At 42.1% G+C, this 20126-nt stretch overlaps 1 protein-coding gene across 1 annotated transcript in view; it reads left to right on the top strand.

Moving 5' to 3' along the window:
- The window catches only part of PROM1 (prominin 1), a 160802-nt gene that overhangs the window by 78530 nt on the left and 62146 nt on the right, over nucleotides 1-20126 (top strand). The window contains exons 8-11 of the mRNA XM_018571167.1: nucleotides 601-690; nucleotides 13813-14030; nucleotides 14216-14290; nucleotides 15501-15564. Of these exons, the coding sequence (XP_018426669.1) occupies nucleotides 601-690; nucleotides 13813-14030; nucleotides 14216-14290; nucleotides 15501-15564 (447 nt within the window). The remainder of the gene's footprint in view (nucleotides 1-600; nucleotides 691-13812; nucleotides 14031-14215; nucleotides 14291-15500; nucleotides 15565-20126) is intronic.

The following is a 20126-nucleotide window of genomic DNA, read 5'->3' as shown; positions in this document are numbered from 1 at the left end:
GCACAACACACCTGCTGGGTGTGTACACACTACAAAGGTGTTTAGATTCCACCAATAGATCATGCTGGGAGGGAACACACTACAGAGGTGTATACTTGTTCGTGGCGTGTTTATAAGGTTAGTAAAGCAACGCCAAAGTGTGTTATAGCAGTTTTCAGTCCGGTTTTGCACTTGTGGAATGTAGACAGCATGAGTATACCGCTGGGTCCCCTCCTCTCTCATGCAGCTGTTGGGCTGTCGGTCCATGACTGAGTGATCAACTTTCAGAGGGGGGCGACATCAAAATAACTGTCAGTCATTTTGGCATCACTCCCTCTGATGGTGTCACTCGGTGCAGGCCGCACTCCCCGCACCTCCCTTGTGATGCCACTGTGATAAGGGGCTGCTTCTAAAGTGAAGAGATAAAGGAGATAGGGTCTGGTATGGATTTTGGGGGAGACAACATTTTGTTAATAGATTATTTTTTTTACATTTTAGACTTGGGTGCCTTAATTACTTTTACAGGGTGCTATGACTGAATAAAGGTTGAGAAACTCTGGTCCAGCCCATGAATTAATAACTACCAGCTAACATACTAATATATGGCTATTACCTCTCCAGATGTCGGGCCATTACTGGGTGAACGTGTTCATGAACATCTCGGGAAAGAAGTACGCCCAGCTTTTGATTCAGTTCTTAACATGGCAGGAGGTAAATTTCATCTTTAATCTCTTTCTTCTGTACAGTTTTCTTACATTGTAGCATTTGTCATGCTCCTCTATGTCTCCCTCGTTTCCCATTTACAAATTCGTGATGCAAAATATTCTGAGCTCCGCACAGAGGGAATTGAGCTTTCATTCCTGCTGACTCTTCTAACCTGATAAAAATGAAATGAAGTCTTCGCTCCCCAGTGATGCGGTTAAAAACCTAACTTTATGTAAGCAGTGTAACTCGTATACCATGCTGTGCGGTATCAGTGAAGTTAACACACATTATTCTTTTGTGTGTGTGTATAGGCGTATATGGTTAGTACTGAGCTAACCTGAAACTATAAATACTTCCATTTACACAGTGTCACACTAGGCAAACTTTTCAAAAACCTAGCAGCCACAACTCTATTCAGGTTTTGTTGAATGGAATTCCTCTCTTTTCATCCTACCCTGAGTACAAAAGGCAGAAAAACAGTGTAAGGGCTAAAGTGGATCCAAGTCCAAGCTGTAAGCTTTATCATGCTCATGTAATATCAAAAGATGTTTCTATTTTTAAACATTTTTTATCAAAATAATACTTGATGATCCTGCCATGAAGGTCCTTGTTCAAGAACTTCCTGTTCGGTGACAACTGTCTACCAGTTGTGACCCTGCATTGTCCCCCTTTCATGCTCATCCCTAGTGAAGACTATGGGTGGCTGTCACAGCACACATTGCACAGGTATATTCCTCCATTGACACTATCGGTAAGCAGGTCCTGTGCAGCCAATGCTGAAGTGAGTGCATGTAGACTGCAGAGATCAGCAGCATAGATGCATCTACTTTATGCTCCCAGGAATCGCTGTTGTCTAACTTCCTACAATAATACACAAAAAATCATACATCATCACAGTTGTTAGCTGATCCTGACATTACCATCAAGAAATTTGGTAGCCTGTGTATTACCTGTACTAAAGACACCCAAACTACCACCCACCCACTGCTTTAACTGTGCTTACTCCTATTCTCCTCCTGATAGTTACTTGACTACAACCCTTTTATTCCCATTCCCAACCCATGACTTTCCTCCAAATGGCCAACCATCTACAGTATACAGGATTTGTTCTTTTCAAAAATTTGAAGGAAATGGAAAATCAGCTTAAAGCAACCCAAAAGACAACAACAAGCAGGTCAGGACCAACTTAGCATGAACTCAAATGTAAGCAGAATGCACCTAAAAGCATGCTACATTTGCTCATTTACACAAGTCCTAAAGCAAATCCTCCCAGTCAAGAAGGTGAATCAACTCACTCCCTCAAGTGGCTGCCGCTGGTAATGGACACCACATTGTGTACTCCACTCCACGCTGGCGTTTTAAAGTAAATTGTAAAATGAAGGCCATGGTGTGGAGCCTGCAGTGTCCTTCAGAGTGTTCTCTGCATAACGCTGCGGAAACCACTGCATAATACCGTGTTTCCCCGAAAATAAGACCTACCATGAAAGTAAGACCTAGCACTATTTTTTCAAGATTCCTGTAATATAAGACCTACCTCGAAAATAAGACCTAGTTTGGTGGTAGCATGTGAGGGGGAACTTGAAGAGCAGGAAAAATGGTATTAGCCTGCAGGGACATACTGTATTAAGGGGATGACAGGGGACTCCCTCCGGCCAGCGCAGTGACAGGGAGCACTCCAGTACCATACTTCACCAACTGGTGTCCCCCTGAAGGCACTGCTTAATGTAATGGTACTGTACTGTACTGTACTGTAATGTGTACCGGTAAATGGTACCTACTTTACTGCTCTGTCCATTGTCTGAGGTCCCCACTGCGGCACTGCTGGCACCGCTGTCTCTGCTGGCAAAGGAAGCCAGCGCTGTAGAAAGCAAGGCTGTGGCAGCGGAGGGAGCACAGCCGGATTAGCCGATACTTCCTCTATAGCGCCGGTTACTGTGACAGGCGGAGTGATACCAGATGCACTCCGCCTGTGAAAGTGAAAGAAAGGGATCAGCATTAAAAAAAAAAAATAAGACATCCCCTGAAAATAAGACCAAGTGGGTTTTTTTGGGACAAAAAAAATATAAGACAGTGTCTTATTTTCGGGGAAACATGGTAGGAGGGGAGACAAGTCACATGGCTTTGACAGGTCATGTGACTGGCTCCTCTGAGCAGCTCTTTTTTTTTGTCCATCATTTGGTTTTGTAGTGATCATGTCTATGGGGCTGAAGGTGGAATTGTGGTGGAGGTGTTCCACCACTTGTACCTTTAAGAGACATAAACGTGTTTTAAATAACCTTTCTAACAGCAAGTCTAAACACAATTATCAGTTTTGGATGTTGGACAGTCAATGTTGACTGTAGGCGGGAGCAGTGATGCTTGTTTTGTAACAAATCGCTCCATATTAATACATTCTTCCTTAGATGTACAGCATAGGACCAAGTATTCATTCCTAAAGCAGATGGTCATACCAAAAGGAAATAAGAGCGATGCTTTGTCCCTAGCGGAGAGCAGAAACACCGGGCTCTGTGATATTAATCATTTTTATTTCAAGTTTAATATTGTGCTTATAGATAAAGGGGGATCTGTAGAGACAGGCCTGTGTGATAAGACCTGATACAATTGTGCTACAGCCGGAGAGCACAAAGTGTACAGCAAAAAAACTTACTTGTCCTGTGGCAGAAGAATTAATTTGTAGGTGATTTATCCTTGCACTGTGAGATTTCTTGCTGGAATGAGCTCGGAGTTAGTCTTCGTTGCAGCATAATGTCAGCACACAGGAATGTCAATCTGCTTCTACCTGGGGTGAAAAAGGCAGACCTAAGCCAAAGCTTGTAGTACAGGAAGGGTTATCAATGGCTACTAGATTCTATTACAAAATGAAAATGAAAACCTCAAAGCTAATAAGAATTCTACCATAAAACAACCACAAAGTGCAGTAACCCAAAGCAATGAACTGTACTTCATCCTACACTGATCTGACCTTATTAAAGCCAAGTTAAATTCCCACACTCTTTTATCTCCTTATGCTCCTCTTACTCTACATGTTAGGATTTCTGACTGATTTTTGCTCGAAAATGCTTTAAATATATATATTTTTTCTCAGTTAAAATGCTGCTTCCATCCTTCACACTGCAGTAGTTTGTGCTGGCAGAGCTGAGTAACAGCCACACCTCTCAGCATGAATGTCCACACGCTGACTTATACTGCTGAGAAGGGGAGGAAGCATGTTAAACCAGGTTTATTACTGAGTGCAGTGGGTATTTTTTTGGTACCTATTCGACTGCACAGTTATATTTAGATACCCTGCACAAGTGCTGTAACATTCAAGTGGAGGAAACATTGTGAAAATGGAGGTTTTAAGTACAATACCTATCTGATGCCATATCTATTTCTCTGACTTCAATTGGGCTTTAAAGTATAACCTTCTAAGCAACTATAAGTTACCCCACTATATACTTTACCATTACTGTGAAAACCTATTAGCTACTATACGTTACCCCACTATATACATTACTATTACTGTGAAACCCTATTAGCTAGTATATGTTACCCGACTATATACATTACCATTACAATGAAACCCTATTAGCTACTATAAGTTACCCCTATATACATTACCATTATAGTGAAGATCTATTGGCTACTATAAGTTACCCCACTATATACATTACCATTACAGTGAAACCCTATTAGCTACTATAAGTTACCCCCTATACAGTATACATTACCATTACAGTGAAGCCCTATTAGCGACTATAAGTTACCCCCTATAAACATTACCATTACAGTGAAGCCCTATTAGTGACTATAAGTTACCCCTATATACATTACCATTATAGTGAAGATCTATTGGCTACTATAAGTTACCCCACTATATACATTACCATTACAGTGAAACCCTATTAGCTACTATAAGTTACCCCCTATACAGTATACATTACCATTACAGTGAAGCCCTATTAGCGACTATAAGTTACCCCCTATATACATTACCATTACAGTGAAGCCCTACTAGCAACTATACACTGAGTGGCCAGTTTATTATGATCACCTGACGTTTGTAGGCAAATTAGCTATAATTAGCTATAATTTCACGCTGAAGTTGCTAGAGTGCCAGACCATTACAAATAGGGAAGCAGGTTGTTTACCTGGACAGTAGAAGTGATTTTTTCTGTAGATATGGGTAAACAACGCGATTTAACAGCCTTTGAACGTGGGATGATTATTGGTGCTCGGAGCCATGGAACGGGTATCAGCAAAACATCAGAATTCGTTAAATGTTCAAGAGGGGCTCATTGTTAAAGTGTGGACTGGACTGTTAGCCGAAAATCTGGGTCTAAACGTGCAAATTGTAGCCGTCAGCGACTAGTCAATGTTAGGGCAGAACGGAGAGTGGCAAGACTGGTACAAGACAACAGAAGGGCAACAGTGCAGTGTCAGATTCCTCGCATCACCTTTCAACATCTCATGGAGTCACGAGGCGGCCCAACAAAGTCATCTTGTGGAGTTATCTCGTGGCCCAACGAAGTACTGATGGGGTGGTCATAATTATCTGGCCACTCAGTGTAAGTTACCCCACTATATACATTACCATTACAGTGAAGCCCTATTAGCTACTTTAGGTTACCCCACTATATACATTACCATTACAGTGAAACCCTATTACCTACTATAAGTTACCCCACTATATACATCACCATTACAGTAAAACCATATTAGCAACTATAAGTTACCCCACCTTATACATAACTCTTTTCATTGCTTTAAAGAATACTTCTTTAGAAGAACCTCAGTACATCTAGTAAAAGAAAAGAACATTTAGTGGAGTTATGTATCCAAAAAGTATATTTTCAAACACTGCTAATAAAATTGTCTGCAAACCTTCTTTATATCACCCTTCTGCACAGCATAAATCAGAGTAGGAATGGAATGTTCTGCACTTTGGGTCAATTAGACCATATTGCAATGCACAGTGCTGTCAATCTAACACGTTTATAAGCACTTGGAGGAAAGGTTTTTAGCACATGGAAGACCTCAGGAACGTGACAGTGCTCATTTATTCCTCTGTGACACAGGTGATACAAAGCTGAAATGGGAATACATGTGCCCTAGCAGTCTAGAACTGACACTCTGTGCTGCATTAGGCTAATTTCTGTTGTGTTGCCTTAAAGTAGAACTAAACCCAGAAAAAATTACTTGCTATGGCCTACCTATTATATGACCCATCAAATATTTACTTGTTAACATGTATTTTAGGGGTTCCACAGGCTGCTGCTTCACCCAGACCTGACGGCTGAGGACTGTGTGAGGCAGAGATGGTGGCTGCTCAAGTATATAAAGTCTATGTTACACTGCAGCCCTAAATATATCCTAAAAGTAAAGCTGACCTGGACTAAAAAGTGTCTTAAGTAAAAACAGTACCAGAGAGCAGGCAGTTTGTGGTACTTGCAAGCACCTCTGTTAGGCTTTAGATCAGTCCCTGTGGAGTCTCTTTTATTCTAGGCCCAGGCTGTTCAGAGGGGCTGACCTTTCACCAACTCAAACCCCACTTACCCTAATGCTCACACACTTATCGTTTTAAATGGCAGAGCCTCTGTAGGCATTAGAAGATCTGGCTTTAGACAATTAAATGGCAGGGGTCAGGACTTAGTGCTGAAAGGTGTTAGGGCTTAATCTCAATTTGGAGAGAAGGCCTTATGCTGTGAACAGCCCAGGACTAGGAACCAAGGGGCTCCATTGGGACTCTGAGATCTAGCTGTCAGCGCATCAGCCTAATTATTACCTTAGGCACGTCTTAGGCAGGTTAGGTTAATATTAAGGATACTCGTAACCTCTTTTTTAGCATTTGTGTTTAACATATTTGTTTACTGTTACTGTGTTTATTTATTGTTTACATTTTATGTTCTTGGTTTATTTTCTTTTCTTTGGTTTTGTAGTCAAAGTGGAAAGGGCAATTAAAGGTAAAATGTCTTGTAAAAAGGTTATGTGGTGTATCGTAATAGTGGCATATGCCTAGATGTGTCTTGCTTAGTATGAGTATTTTGTTCCATGAGCTAGCTGGTTAAGAGGAGTGTGGTGGTTTGTTACAGTTAATTATTTTAGCATGAATTCAAGCAACATTATTGCTAAGTAAAAGAATAAATCAGTTCATCATTAGAACTGTCATTTTCAGTCAGGGTTCCGTAGAATCCTAGGGTTTCTTCAGAGGTTGCTGGAGCTTCCTTGAGTAATGAGCAGAGGCAATTTGAATCCCTACCTGTTATTACCTGCATAGTACCCAGGACAACTTCATTTGGAAGAGCCAGTGGTGTGAAACCAGCTGAGTCTCTCACATAAGTAACCACTGATACTAATGATCTTTTGAGTTGTCTGTAAGAAGAATTCTTCTCACTAACCCCCAACATAGGAGACATTCATCTCACTCCAATGTAAGGAGGCCTTACTCTTACTAACCACCAATGGAGGCATAACATTGACCAACAACATTATAAGGCCCTTCTTTCCATGTAATGGAGAACCTCTCCCACTGATCACCAATGAAAGGGTAAAAGAAAGCGGGTGCTTCTAAGAGTCCTAATACTAAAAGAAATGCCCTCTCTCGTGTAGAGTGCTGATAGTGGGAATGTTAAAAATTAATTGCCGTTGTATCAAGTCTAGGAACACCATATTCTTTATGTTTTTAATTATATCTACAACTTTGTTATCATGCTACTGTGATCTGTAGATATATTAGTTCTTAGATGAACTTCCCTGAGACCTAAAAATATTTTCTGTGAGGTATAAAGGTCGAGAAAAGTTGCTCTAGGATATTTACAAATATAAGTTACTTGACCTTAAAAAAAAGAACTTATTGAAGTGCGAAATCAGCTAATCACAAGAGATTTTTGGAGGCCCTCAGAGGAGCTGAATATGGTTGGTTGTACAATGCAATCGGACCCAGAGTTTACAAGTAGGAAATTAACATCATTGCTACTAATCCTAGGAGTGTTTGTCCTTTAAAAATCAGCGTTGTGCATTAATGAAACAGGTAAGAACGCTGAGGAGTCATGGATGTTCCATATCACTATTTCCACAATATTCTATAGACAGAAATGTATTTATTTTGGAAAATGTACATAGTGTTATTTGTGGAAAAAATAAACATTGCTAAACAACAACATCTTCTCATCCCCATTATCCTGGGCAGTTTATATTGGTTACGTACCATGGAATTCAGCTGAATGTCAGGATCTGTCTGTAATCCAAAACACAACATAAATTGGGACATGATAAAAAAATTAAGCTTTTAGAATAAACACATCCATCCCACTAAAATGCAGTTGAGTAATCTGAGCAGTCAAGGCTACAAAATAAAATATGTATTAACCAAAATGGGCCAAATAACCATGCATGCATGTATATGCCAATTGGCCAAGAGCAGCTCCATAAATAGCTGAGGTTTTTAGCAAGATGTTTTAGCTGGTTATTAATAGAGAGATTCAAAGAAGATCATTTTCCAACTCTTTAATAAAGATATGTACTGTATATATAAAATATTTTATGTTGGTTAAATAAGTCAGCCTCCTTTTTTTTTTATTATGAACTTTGTGAAAATCAGGTCACATTTTAGAAGCCATTCATGCATGACTCTAAAAAAAATCCCTTAGGGCTCCTTCACACTACATGCATTGTCATGTATTTAGTTGCATTTTCCAACTCAAATGCACAGACAGGAGAAATTAAATAGTTTTAGTAGGCTGTCAAACCATTGCATTGTTTTTCAGTAGAAAAGTTGCTGCATTTTGGTGCATTGATCTGCGCTTGCCATTTTGAAACATTAATTGCTAATACCAGGACTCTTACATTATAGTAGCTAGTAATCCCCAGAGTGGCCAAATTGCAAGTGAAAACCAGGAAGCTATGGCTCATAAAGTAAATTAGTGTAGCATTGTAAAACCCTCTAGTTAAATGCATAACCACATCCTCAGGGTCGACAGTATAAAGTTCTATGGGATGTCCCAAATGCCACAAAGCAGGGGATGGTGCCTGATCGACGTGTCATCAAGTCCACAACTAATAGTAATGCCGATCCCTAAACAATATTCTCTTGACAAGGGTATTGTCTACCTTTCTCAAGGGTCAATTTACAAACAGCATAAAACTTCCATTTCAATCCCCCTTCTGATTAATTGACACAACACTGGCATTGGATTTTAGTGGCCACAGCAGCCAATTGATTAAGTATAAAGCCATATAACAAATCTTTTAAAAAATAACTGACAATTGGAATTGAGGTCCTTGAAGGTCATTCCAAATCAAACCAACCAGTATCTGCCTACTTGCAGTATAACAGCAGACACTAGATGACTAACGATCTGACCCATAAACAAAGGGATGCCATACCTGAGACAGATCCACGCTCTTAATTAAAGGAGAACTATGGGGTTAAGGCTTTTCCCCATAGTTCTCCTTAGGGTAAGGGGAGGACACAAACTAGCATACCCCTGTCACCCTAGGCTCAGCATACCGCGAGCTGCTGCCCGCGGTATACTGAGGCGCCGCAGCTGAAGCAGATCTTGGCAATTATGTCTCGATCCGCCCAGCTGCGTGACTGACAGCTGGCTCTGCCTATCTAGAGGCAGAGCCAGCTGTACACGCCTCCTCCCCCATCCGTTCCGCCAGTCAGCGCTGGCGGATCAGAGCGGGGAGGGGGGAATCCAGCCCCTCCCCTGTCATGACAGAGAGCCGTGACAGGATCGAGAGGTGAGCGAACGCCGGTATGTGTTCGCTCACCTCCCGATCTACTGAGCCGACCTATGACAGTCTCATTGTCACAGGCCGGCTAGAACTATGAGGTGAGTGAAAAGCACTCGCCTCATAGTTCTCCTTTAAACATCAGCTGCATAGATTGCTCCTCAAGGACCCCAATACCCTGCCCAGCTGCAGCGACATTAACAATAGAACGAAACAAAATTCAGTCAGACAATGCAAATATGGAACAAAAGCAAATACCACAAACCAAACCTGCTGAATCCATCTGGATCTGGAACTTTCTTTCGAGAGGGATCAACCTACACTCTTCCTTTCCGCATCCCGACCAATCAGGTAAGTGTCCTATCGTAACCTTCCTTTTTGCTAGGGACAAATTAACCCTCGCAGGACCCCTTTTGCCCTTCCAAACCCCTGTCATGTAGGCCTTACACAGACTCCTCCATCTGCTGTTCCGGGCCTGTCTTTCAAAAAGTATTTGTGTAGGAACTTTGGGAAACTCTGGTAGAACTTTGAGGATTCTTACGGTGACCATAATTATAATATGGCTGCAGCAGCAACCTTTTAGATGTTTTACATTAGGGTTACTGAAGGTCTTAAAGCAAAATTCCAGGAACATGTACTGTGTGTCTACATCTAGATATTCATTAAGGAATGGCAAAGGTTCCCTGACACCTGAAAATAGCCTACAGCCAATTATCAGTCATTTTTCTTTATTTTTCCATTTTATGGGAGACTCCATACTTACTGCTAAAATGAAGAAAGATGAGTCAGGACAGAAGTAATGAACACAACATGCTTATAATGTATTTCACGCACTGCACTATTAGATATGCAATTTCAGGGTCACAAAACAGGGGTCACAGATTATTTTAGTATAGGTCATTCAATGCAAGTTTCAGTGTTATACTAAAACAGCATATAGCACAGGGAGACTTCAATGGCAGCACATTAGCAGAATGGATTTTGTATTTAGGAAGTCCCTTTTTATAAACCAAAATTAGAAACTCAGCAACAGTTTTGTTTGCCAGCATTTAAAGCAAGGAGTACCGCTCTACCGCTCTCCGGGCCTGAATAGAAATGTTATAATCAGTTATTCATATTTAACAGTCTCTTCTTGGAGGAGCGCTACTACCTGGAATAACTTTTATGGGCAATGCTTGTATCAAGTAAGAGCATAGAAACAATCTTCTAGAATGGAAAGGATGTAGACTTACAGTTAGAATATGGGAGACTCTGCCCAAATCTTCACTTCAGGATGTGATGGTCAGGTCCTTCTATCTGGCAGATGAGAGGTGAGTGGCTGAAAAAGGGGCTGGGCTGAATGGCTAAATCCCTCAAGTTGTCAAATGTTGAGCTGGTCTTAGAACATATCTGCAATATTGGAGCCGCTCACGTACTCGGCTGGCCAGGCCGGGCCGCGATGGCTGGGATAGGGGGAATGTGAGGGAGAGAGCGAGAAGCCGCGAACAGTGCTGGAGCGCCCGATGCCGTATATACTGGCAATGCTGTAAGGCTGCTGTCTCGAGGTGTCCGATGGTCTCGCTGGCAAAAAAAATCGCTGAGGGCTAAAAGGGGGGTGGAGGTGCACGGTGGGCCGTTTCTATGCTCTTATTTGATACAAGCATTGCCCATAAAAGTTATTCCAGGTAGTAGCGCTCCTCCAAGAAGAGTCTGTTTGTTTGTTTTTTATTGGTGCACAGGGTCCCTCCCCCTATTATGAGGAGTTTCGCACACCACCAGTAGTTAATCTGCAGAGTTGTGTCTGACCTACAGGAGTGCGCTCTAAACATTGTGCCTCATATTTAACAGTGTTATTAAAGATTACAGTGCTCTTACAAGAATATGACTGACACTTCTACAAGTTTAATTATGAAGGAAGCACTTAGTCTTCTGTATTTGTCTGATGAGATTGATTCACTTTACAAGCAATAACCGCTGCGTCTTTGAGCCAGCAATAAATTATACTATAGACTCTCTTATTCCACAATGGGGAGATAAAGATGATGCATGTGACTGTCCTGAATTAAATGAAGAGGAAACTCTGATCATCGCGGTAAAGCAGAAGAGATGTGACAAAGTGTCTGCTGAGAGAATTACTCTATCACTGTCCCTCTACTGTTCACCATCCTTATTATACAAGGACTTCAATTCATTGCTAATAATTACATATACAGCATGTAGGGAAATAGAAAAAGCATATTTTCTAGAGTATTGTATCGAAAGGGCATCATTTTTTTTCTTCGTTTTTCTTCAACAAAACACGTTGAGGGAAATATGTCGGCTGCCTTTGCTGACCTTCTCCTACAAAGTGCTAGTTGCCTGTCACGCAAAATTCAATGATTATTTTTCAATCATTGACTAAGAACAAGAATGAGGATTGTTAGTTCACTTGTTATGCTTATTATATGCTTATTATATGCTTGTTATATGCTTGTTCGGGGTCAGTGATTCAGAAAGTATTGAGAAAAGAAGCACTTAGGAATTTTTCAGAGGGTCAACAATGGCAGCACCCATATACACTGAGTGGCCAGATTATTATGACCACCCCATCAGTACTTCGTTGGGCCACGAGATGACTCAATGAGATGACTTCATTGGGCCGCCTCGTGACTCCACGAGATGTTGAAAGGTGATGCGAGGAATCTGACACTGCACTGTTGCCCTTCTGTTGTCTTGTACCTGTCTTGCCACTCTCCGTTCTACCCTAACATTGACTAGTCGCTGACACAATTTGCACAATTTGCACATTCAGACCCAGATTTTCGGCTGACAGTCCAGTCTTTAAACACTTTAACAACAGCTGCTCTTGAACATTTAATGAATTCTGCTGTTTTGCTGATACTCGCTCCGTGGCTCTGAGCGGCAACAATCATGCCACGTTCAAAGGCTGTTAAATCGCGTTGTTTACCCATATCTTCAGAAAAAAAACACTTCTACTGTCGTGGTAAACAACCTGCTTCCCTATTTATAATGGTCTGGCCCTCTAGCAACTTCAGCGCAAAATTATAGCTAATTAAAGCTAATTTGCCTACAAACGTCAGGTGGTCATAATAATCTGGCCACTCAGTGTAGTCTATACTGCTGTACTCTTAACAGCTGTATTCAGCAATGATTGCAGAATCTTTCTGGCTGTTTTTACATGGGGCATCATTTTTCTGGTGGTAAATTTGGGTTTTGATTATCAGGGGCATCCCTAGCCTTTTTGCCACCTAGGGTGGCGGGGAAAGTGGCCACTGCGCTTAAGTGAATGATCTATATAAAATGTGATACAAATCTAACAAGTTTGTCTTTGATGTAGTTTTCTAAGAAACCACTACATCCAAATGTGGGATAAATAAAGAGTGGTGACCTCACTGCTTGCAGGAGCTCGATGGAACGCCAGCAAGAGCATCCCGGGTTGCTAAGAGCTGCACGGAGAGATGTGTATGCCTCTTACACATCTTCCTGTCTGGCTCTTAGCAACCTGGGACATTCTGAGCTGTAAGGGGAGGCAGGCACCTCTCCCACTGCAAACATGCCATGCTGCCTGACGCCCACTCCCTCCCCCCCTGTGTGACGCAGCCTGTGGCAATAGCTTCAGGCTGTCTCATTAAAGGGACGTCCCTGTTGATGATGTACATTAGTGATTGCGGTAGCTCAATGTTGGGATGGAGAAGATCCTCCTAAACTCTTTAATAGTTACATGCCATCCCTGCTTCTGTTTTCCCCATTATCCAGCCTGAGAAGGGTTCACCGTCTGGTCAAACACTTGGAAAAATTCTCCAATTCAGCTCACTTTCCAGTTCAGCTATGTTGTCCTAGTTTGGAGAAGGCAGGAGAAGTGAACAATCTAGGACAACATAGCTGAAATGGAAAGTGAGCTGAATTGGATTATTTGTCCAAATCAACTATGTTGTCCTAGATTGTTCCCTTCTCCTGCCTTAATTCTCCAAACTCTTCACCCTTTTGTGATTAACCCTCTTAGTTTAAATAACAATAACTAATAGAAGAGCTAGAAAAGATAGGAGGTGGGTGTATTCATATCATAGGCTCTGTGTAAGATTTAAACACCTAACAATTCGTCTTATGCATTTAAAATAAGAATCAAGGCCTTGAAGGAGTGCTAGGTTTTTCCATACAGTTACCCTTTAAAGATGTTCCATGCAGTTACTTTGACCTACACAAAATTTTCCTCTCGCATCTTAAACCAAGGGTAAAAAGATACCATCCTGTAGCTTAAAAGTAAATTAAACAGTGCTAACTGCAGCAACTGATGAGGTTGTTCTTTTGGTAAACCTGTAGTGAACCAATGACAGCTGGACGGTGAATGGTTGCTGTGGCCAACATAGTCAGCCTATTCTTGCAGAACCATCTTTATCTAAGGTCTAACTCTGATATGGCTATTTAACTTCCCAGCAATCAAGGAGACTAAAGAAGCTTTGGAGAAGGTCAGTGTGTCAGTGGAAGTGCTCCAGGAAGTAATGAACAGGCTAAATGCAAACCTTACAGATGCTAAGATACAGCTGGACAGCACACTGAGTGACCCAGCATGTTTCACTGACGTCGCTATAATTCCTTGCAACAAAATCAAGAATTCCCTCTCAAAGCTGCAAGTCAATGCAAATTTCAGTGCGGTAAGAAACATACAGATGTATGGAAAGTTATATTATATTTTTCATGTTGTTAGTGGGACTGTCTGGAAACTCCATGGAAATGAAGGGGCCTGATTGTAGTCAAGGCACTTCTGTTACATCACTGAAGTTCCATTCATAAATGTCCCAATTGCATTACAATAACACAATCTTCATTTGCTCTCCAGTTACCAGATGTAAGCATCCATCTTGGAAAATTAAACCATGTTCTCAAAACTGACCTCAGCATTTTGGTGCAAAAGGTAAATAGATTTTTCATGTTCTGAAAGCTCTTAATTACTATTTTGATTGAAGTTAACAAAAGAGAGGGCGAAATAATATATTGTTTGCTATCTCTGCTTATGATCACCACATCTCTCTTAGTGCCTCAGTCATCAGCAGCAACTATAGGCCAAATGCGTGAAAATGTCTGAAATATGTACTGTCTGTGCTTTAGTCAAGGAATACAATCAGCTTCTCCCTTTGCTGTTGGTAGGGGAAGTTAGGGGATTAAGTTGGAGAACTGAAGTTGGGGAAAGATAGCAATTGTTAGGATTTATCTACTGAAGATGCAAAACAATTTTTGGCTTAGTGAAGCCAGACAGGACAACCATAGGACTTTACATTTTATATGGTTCCTTTGGCCCCTTAATCCCCCTAGAATGTATTTTGCTGGAAGCCACAGGATTTAATTAATAATTCACACCAATATGCAGAGGTGTGAGTGTATCCTAGTTGTAACTTTTTACTATTTTATCTGATGGCTCTATAAAGATGAACTTTTTGGGGTATTAAAGGAGAACTATGAGGTGAGTGATTTTCATTCATCCTCATAGTTAGAGCCGATGTGTGTCAATTAAACTGTCACCCATCGGCTCTATTGATCGGGAAGTAAACGAACACACTCGCTCACTTTCCGATCATCTCCCTGCAGAGAGTGGTGACTTCCAGTCACCGCTCCCCGCAGGGATTCAGCCCCCCCCTCTCCCATCCTCCAGCAATGACTGGAGGAATGGATGGGGGAGGGGTCGGGACAGCTGACTCTGCTTCTAGATAGGCAGCCTGCTGTCAATCAGCCAGCTGGGTGGATCTCAACAGTATTGTTGGGATCCATCCCGACTGTGGCACCCTCCGTATATAGTGAGCTGTAGCTGTATCATTACTTGTGATGTCACTACACTGCCAGTGTAGACTCAACACGGAAGTGTTCCTATGGAGCAAACTTCCTATGGATCGAGATGTAAAAGCATCAGAAGCCCAGCAGCTGATCAATACTTGCTCACTTATAGTTGAGGGCAATAGAAATACTTAGACCTTATAGCAGATGCAAAGCAATTTCCCACTGGGTAATTCAATGTCATTATAAATGTTGAACTTTCAACTCTATTGGTATAGGCATTGACCTGTGTATGACTCAATAATAAAGATAAGCACGATAAACTTTATAAAATGTGTGTTTTTCTTCATCTTTAGGGATATGCTGCATTCAATAGCACTCCGGAAATGGTACAGAATCAAACCAGACAGATTGAGGAAGGTCAGTGCTTCTTATAATAATGGAATGGTATTCCTTTTTTCTTACTCTATTATGTAAGCCTAACTTAAAAACTCTGTCTCTAACACAAAAATGAAACAAAGTACAGGCACCTAGAGGTTCCTGCAGTTACCGGGACTAGCCTTAAAAGCCTGCAAATACAGCCCATTCAGGGGTAATTTTTACAGGCATAGTTCCTCATAGAGCTGCAACCCCTCCCACCCCCCTTCCTCCTTTATACCTTCAGCGCATTCCAATTGGCCAGTAAGGCAGCTTGTAATATTAATGTGTCAGTTGGAATGTGAGGGGGCAGAACTGCAAGCTCCAACGCTATCTTGAAATTGTAGATTGTTCCCTAATATAAGGAAAAACATAAAGGACAAATTTATTTTTTTGTACAAATTTTCTTTAATCAATCGTCTCCCCCTGACTGTAGCCAGTCTGGTAAAATACTAACTTTCCCTCCTGTTCCAGCAATCTTCATTGTGAGGCCCTGCTGGTGCTGCATAGCCTTTGCAGTGATAATAACCTACCAGGTCTTTACTGCGTATGTCTGCCACAACCTATTCACTTATAAGAGTAAGCCATACTCATTGCAGCCTCCAGTTATCCATAGGAATCAATAGGGTATGGCTCAGCCATAGGAATAAATGGGACAACAACCATAGCCAAGATCTGGGGTGTGCAAAAGGGAAGTGGTTTGCCAGGATAAAAGTAGATAGTAGGCACTAATGTTTGTGAGGAGAAAGTATGATTGAAAGGATTTACTAGGATGGGGTATTCATGACAAGAGACCATGGATTAATACAAATTTGTTTTAGGGGATCTGGAGGTTTATTAGGAGGAAATAGGGAGATTCATGAAGTGAAGCAGGAAAGCTAAATGTTTTTCTTTATCATCTATTAAGGGACACAGGGCTTTAGCGATTCATAGACATGTGGGTTATTCAGCTGCCTTCAGGTGGACACTGGACACACAGAAAACCCCACCCCTTACCACGATGCTTCAGGGTTTTTTTGCTAGTGCATAGGAGGTTGGACGCTTACGCCTCAGCTTTCCTGACAATAACTCTAGCTACAGTATGTTTTTACTATTGGTACATGGTACTTCATAGATGTTTTTCTTTTCAACCAAGACCTATATTAAGTTGCTTGAGCCGGTCTATACAGCTACAGCAACTATCAAGATTGGCTAATCCTTGGCACTTACTTGGAGGCTCCACCCAGACCCAGCTGGACCACAGGATTGTGGGGCCTGCCTGTAATGTGACTCTTGTGCACTGGGCCCTGCTTGCCCAGTTTCCCAGACACCTATTGTACGGGTTTGGTAGCCACAAGGCAGCATACAGGTCCAGAGCCAGTTCACAGCTTTTGGTGTGAACCAGTCCCTGAAGACACACTCATGGACAGAGCAAAGATATACTGGAATATGACCTACGGTCACTGGGCTCTGCATTATGGCACATTACATACCTGTGGGTACTGTGTCAATAAATCGCCAAGCACTCTCCAGTTTTAAAACAGTGGTCTAGGTCTCTGAAGCAGATATATTGGTAAGTGAAATCTCTGATATAAGGTATGCATTGGGCACAATGGGCCTCTGTATACTGGTGAGTTAGTCGCAGAGCACTACCTACATTTTAGAGCAATGGTACAACCTTCGGTTTAATCTAGCCACTGATATTTTCCTGTAAAAAGTACCCTTAGGCAATATTGAAGGCATCCTAGTATGTTACGTTTGGATGCTATCCTCTACATTGTAGTGTTTCCAAGAGGGGTGTGTTCTGAGCCCATTAGCCAAAAGAGCGCTTTCATTTTTTGGCGCAGAGGTACCACCTCCGGTATACCAAGTCTCTTACAATAACTTGCATGGTCTGATACAAATGTATGTCTCCTTTGGATATTTAACTCTGCCATGGTATCTTCCAGTACTTGTGCTGTGCCTGTTTGTGGCAGAGCACTAATTCCAATCCCAGAGTCCTGACAAAGTGTCCCATTCTCTAAACACTGACTCTACCACTAAATGACTGTTATGGTTAACACATTTTCATATGTGACCTTTATTAACTGGATACCATTTAAGTACCGACATAGTACATTACAGCCTCCTATCCAGGCCTAGAACAGTGGCTCTATTTTGGAATGTGACCCTGTCCCTTTCACTCATTTATTGAGCTGAGTTGTAATGCAAGAACTGCAGGAATAGCCTCATGGCTCTCTTACGCTTCATGGAGGCTTCATTTTTAAAACGTCTGCCTTTTTTTTCCTGAGGTAATCAACCAGGCCTGTGTGACCTCAGCGCTAAGATCATTTGCAGCATAGTGCACTGTCATGCATGCTCCTCACCTTCTTTCCTGTTTTTCTGGAGAATAAAAGCTGTGCTTCTGCTCCTTTCTAGAAGCACCACATGGATTCTCCAGCCTGATTCACTGCCTTTTTAAAGTGGCGCTGTCCTCTCTGGCCACTTAAACCTCACTCTCCGTTCTGGTTTGTGAATAAGCAAGGCCTTACCTCTATTTTGACCTAGCTGTTTACCGCAACAACCTATAGGTGCATTATGTCCTGTTATATTAGGTGACCTTTTCCCATGTCCTCCTACTATTTCTCTCATGAGGGACTTCTGGACCTCGATGCTCAATAGACATCACCTGACTTGAGATTCATGAGGATTTGGGTCTCTGTCACAACACTGACTATTACATCTGCAGTAGTGCTCCTAGCGTCCTTATCGTCTAATGCTTCTAAGATTCTGACTGAGTTGTTTCAGTGTCCTAGTTATAAAAGTTTCCTGTTATACTTAAAGGAGAATTATGAGGTGAGTGATTTTCACTCAGCCTCATAATCTGAGCCGACCTGTGACAATGAAACTGTCACAGGCCGGCTCAGTAGATCGGGAAGTGAGCGAACACATACCGGCGCTCGCTCACTTCTCGATCCTGTCACTGCAGAGAGCCGTGACAGGGGAGTGACTGGATTCTCCCCTCCCCTGTCTGATCCTCCAGAGCCGACTGGCGGAACGGACGGGGGAGGGGGCGGGTACAGCTGGCTCTAACTCTAGATAGGCAGAGCCAGCTGTCACTCACGCAGCTGGGTGGATCCAGACATAAGTGTCGGGATCCGTTTCAGCTGCGGCGTCTCAGTATACTGAGCTTTGGGTAACTGGAGGACGCTAGTTTGTGTCCTCCCGTTACCCTTCGGAGAACTATGGGGAAAAGCGCTAACCACATAGTTCTCCTTTAAGGTATCTCTTCTCTTGAGAATAATATCCCATTCTCGCCATATGGGTTTTGAGATTTATGGGAATTCCGTTGAGATAATTCTCTTTCATACTGTCCCTCAGTACTTGTTTGTTTCTTAGCCAGTACTTGTTTGTTCCTTATCCTGAGTTGCAGACTCTGGATTTTGGACTATGCACAATTAATAGTCCTTGATCTAACAGATCTAGTTTTTATGCTGGTTTCTGGATAGGATGGGAATTTTCCCATCTGGATAGGATGGGTTTTCTGGATAGGATGGGGATTTTCCCCTCCACTCTCCTTCATCTAAAAACCTTTTCTATCTAGCCGTATGAGCCGTATGAGTGGAGGGGAAAATTCCGATCCTATCCAGTCTTAACACTGACTCCTCTTACACTTCAGTTTAGTGTGCAGCATGACACTTCTTTCTAGAAGCATTCTAAAATTTTACCCATCACAATTGAAGTCTGTTTTCCTAGCGTTAGCAGTCTCATAGTGTAAAAACTATACCATGCAGGGTTCAGACTCTTGTTTCTGGATCCCTGCACCTGAACTTCCTATTTTATACTGTGAGGATTCTGTTCTCTAATACAACTTCTTTTCCTTCCTCACAAGGAAGGAAATTGTCGCTGTGACAGAACGGACGAGCAGTGAGGGGAGAGAGAGGCGCCGGCTGTCAGATCCTGGCCGAGCGTCTCTCTCTCTCCTCACTGCTCTGCATTATAGTGACAGAGTCTCCGTCCTCCGCCCTCCCCCGCCGCCGGTTCCTTCACGTCTTCTCGGATCCCCGCTGGGGAGAGCAGCGGGGATCCAGAGAAGCGGCGGGAGGAGAGGACATGGCGATCTACCACTGATCGCTACGCGATCGACTGGTAGATCGCGATCGACCTTGTGGGCACCCCTGCTCTAATGGTTGCTGTTTCATACATCTGTTACCTTTACTAGTACACTGATGTCTTTTTGTACAACATGCAGGGTTGTATTGATTTATCATGCTCTGGTGTAGTATCATTATGTGTAATGTTTCCATTGCGGCATCAGATCACTTTAATGGTTGGTGTTTTTATATATCTGTTGCTTTCTCATACACTTATTAGTACACCAATGTATTTTTGTACAAGTTGCCGCAATGTATTGATCTTTTATGTTCTGGTATACCCTCATCAATTGGGATGTTGTTATTGGTTACTGGTGTCTGATGTCTGACTTTGTAACTGTTTTAAAGTGGTTGTGATGGTGATGATGTCCCTAATGGGGGATTCCCATTTGGTGAGGTATTTAAAGGTGTTTTGGTGATTGTTATTTGCCTTGATAAAGGTGGGCTGTGGCC

The sequence above is a fragment of the Nanorana parkeri genome, unplaced genomic scaffold (genome assembly GCF_000935625.1).
Source record: "Nanorana parkeri isolate BGI_ZX_2015 unplaced genomic scaffold, ASM93562v1 scaffold1690, whole genome shotgun sequence".
NCBI classification, from domain to species: domain Eukaryota; kingdom Metazoa; phylum Chordata; class Amphibia; order Anura; family Dicroglossidae; genus Nanorana; species Nanorana parkeri.
Note: the sequence above shows the minus strand (reverse complement) of the source record. Positions and strands in the feature narration are given on the sequence as shown.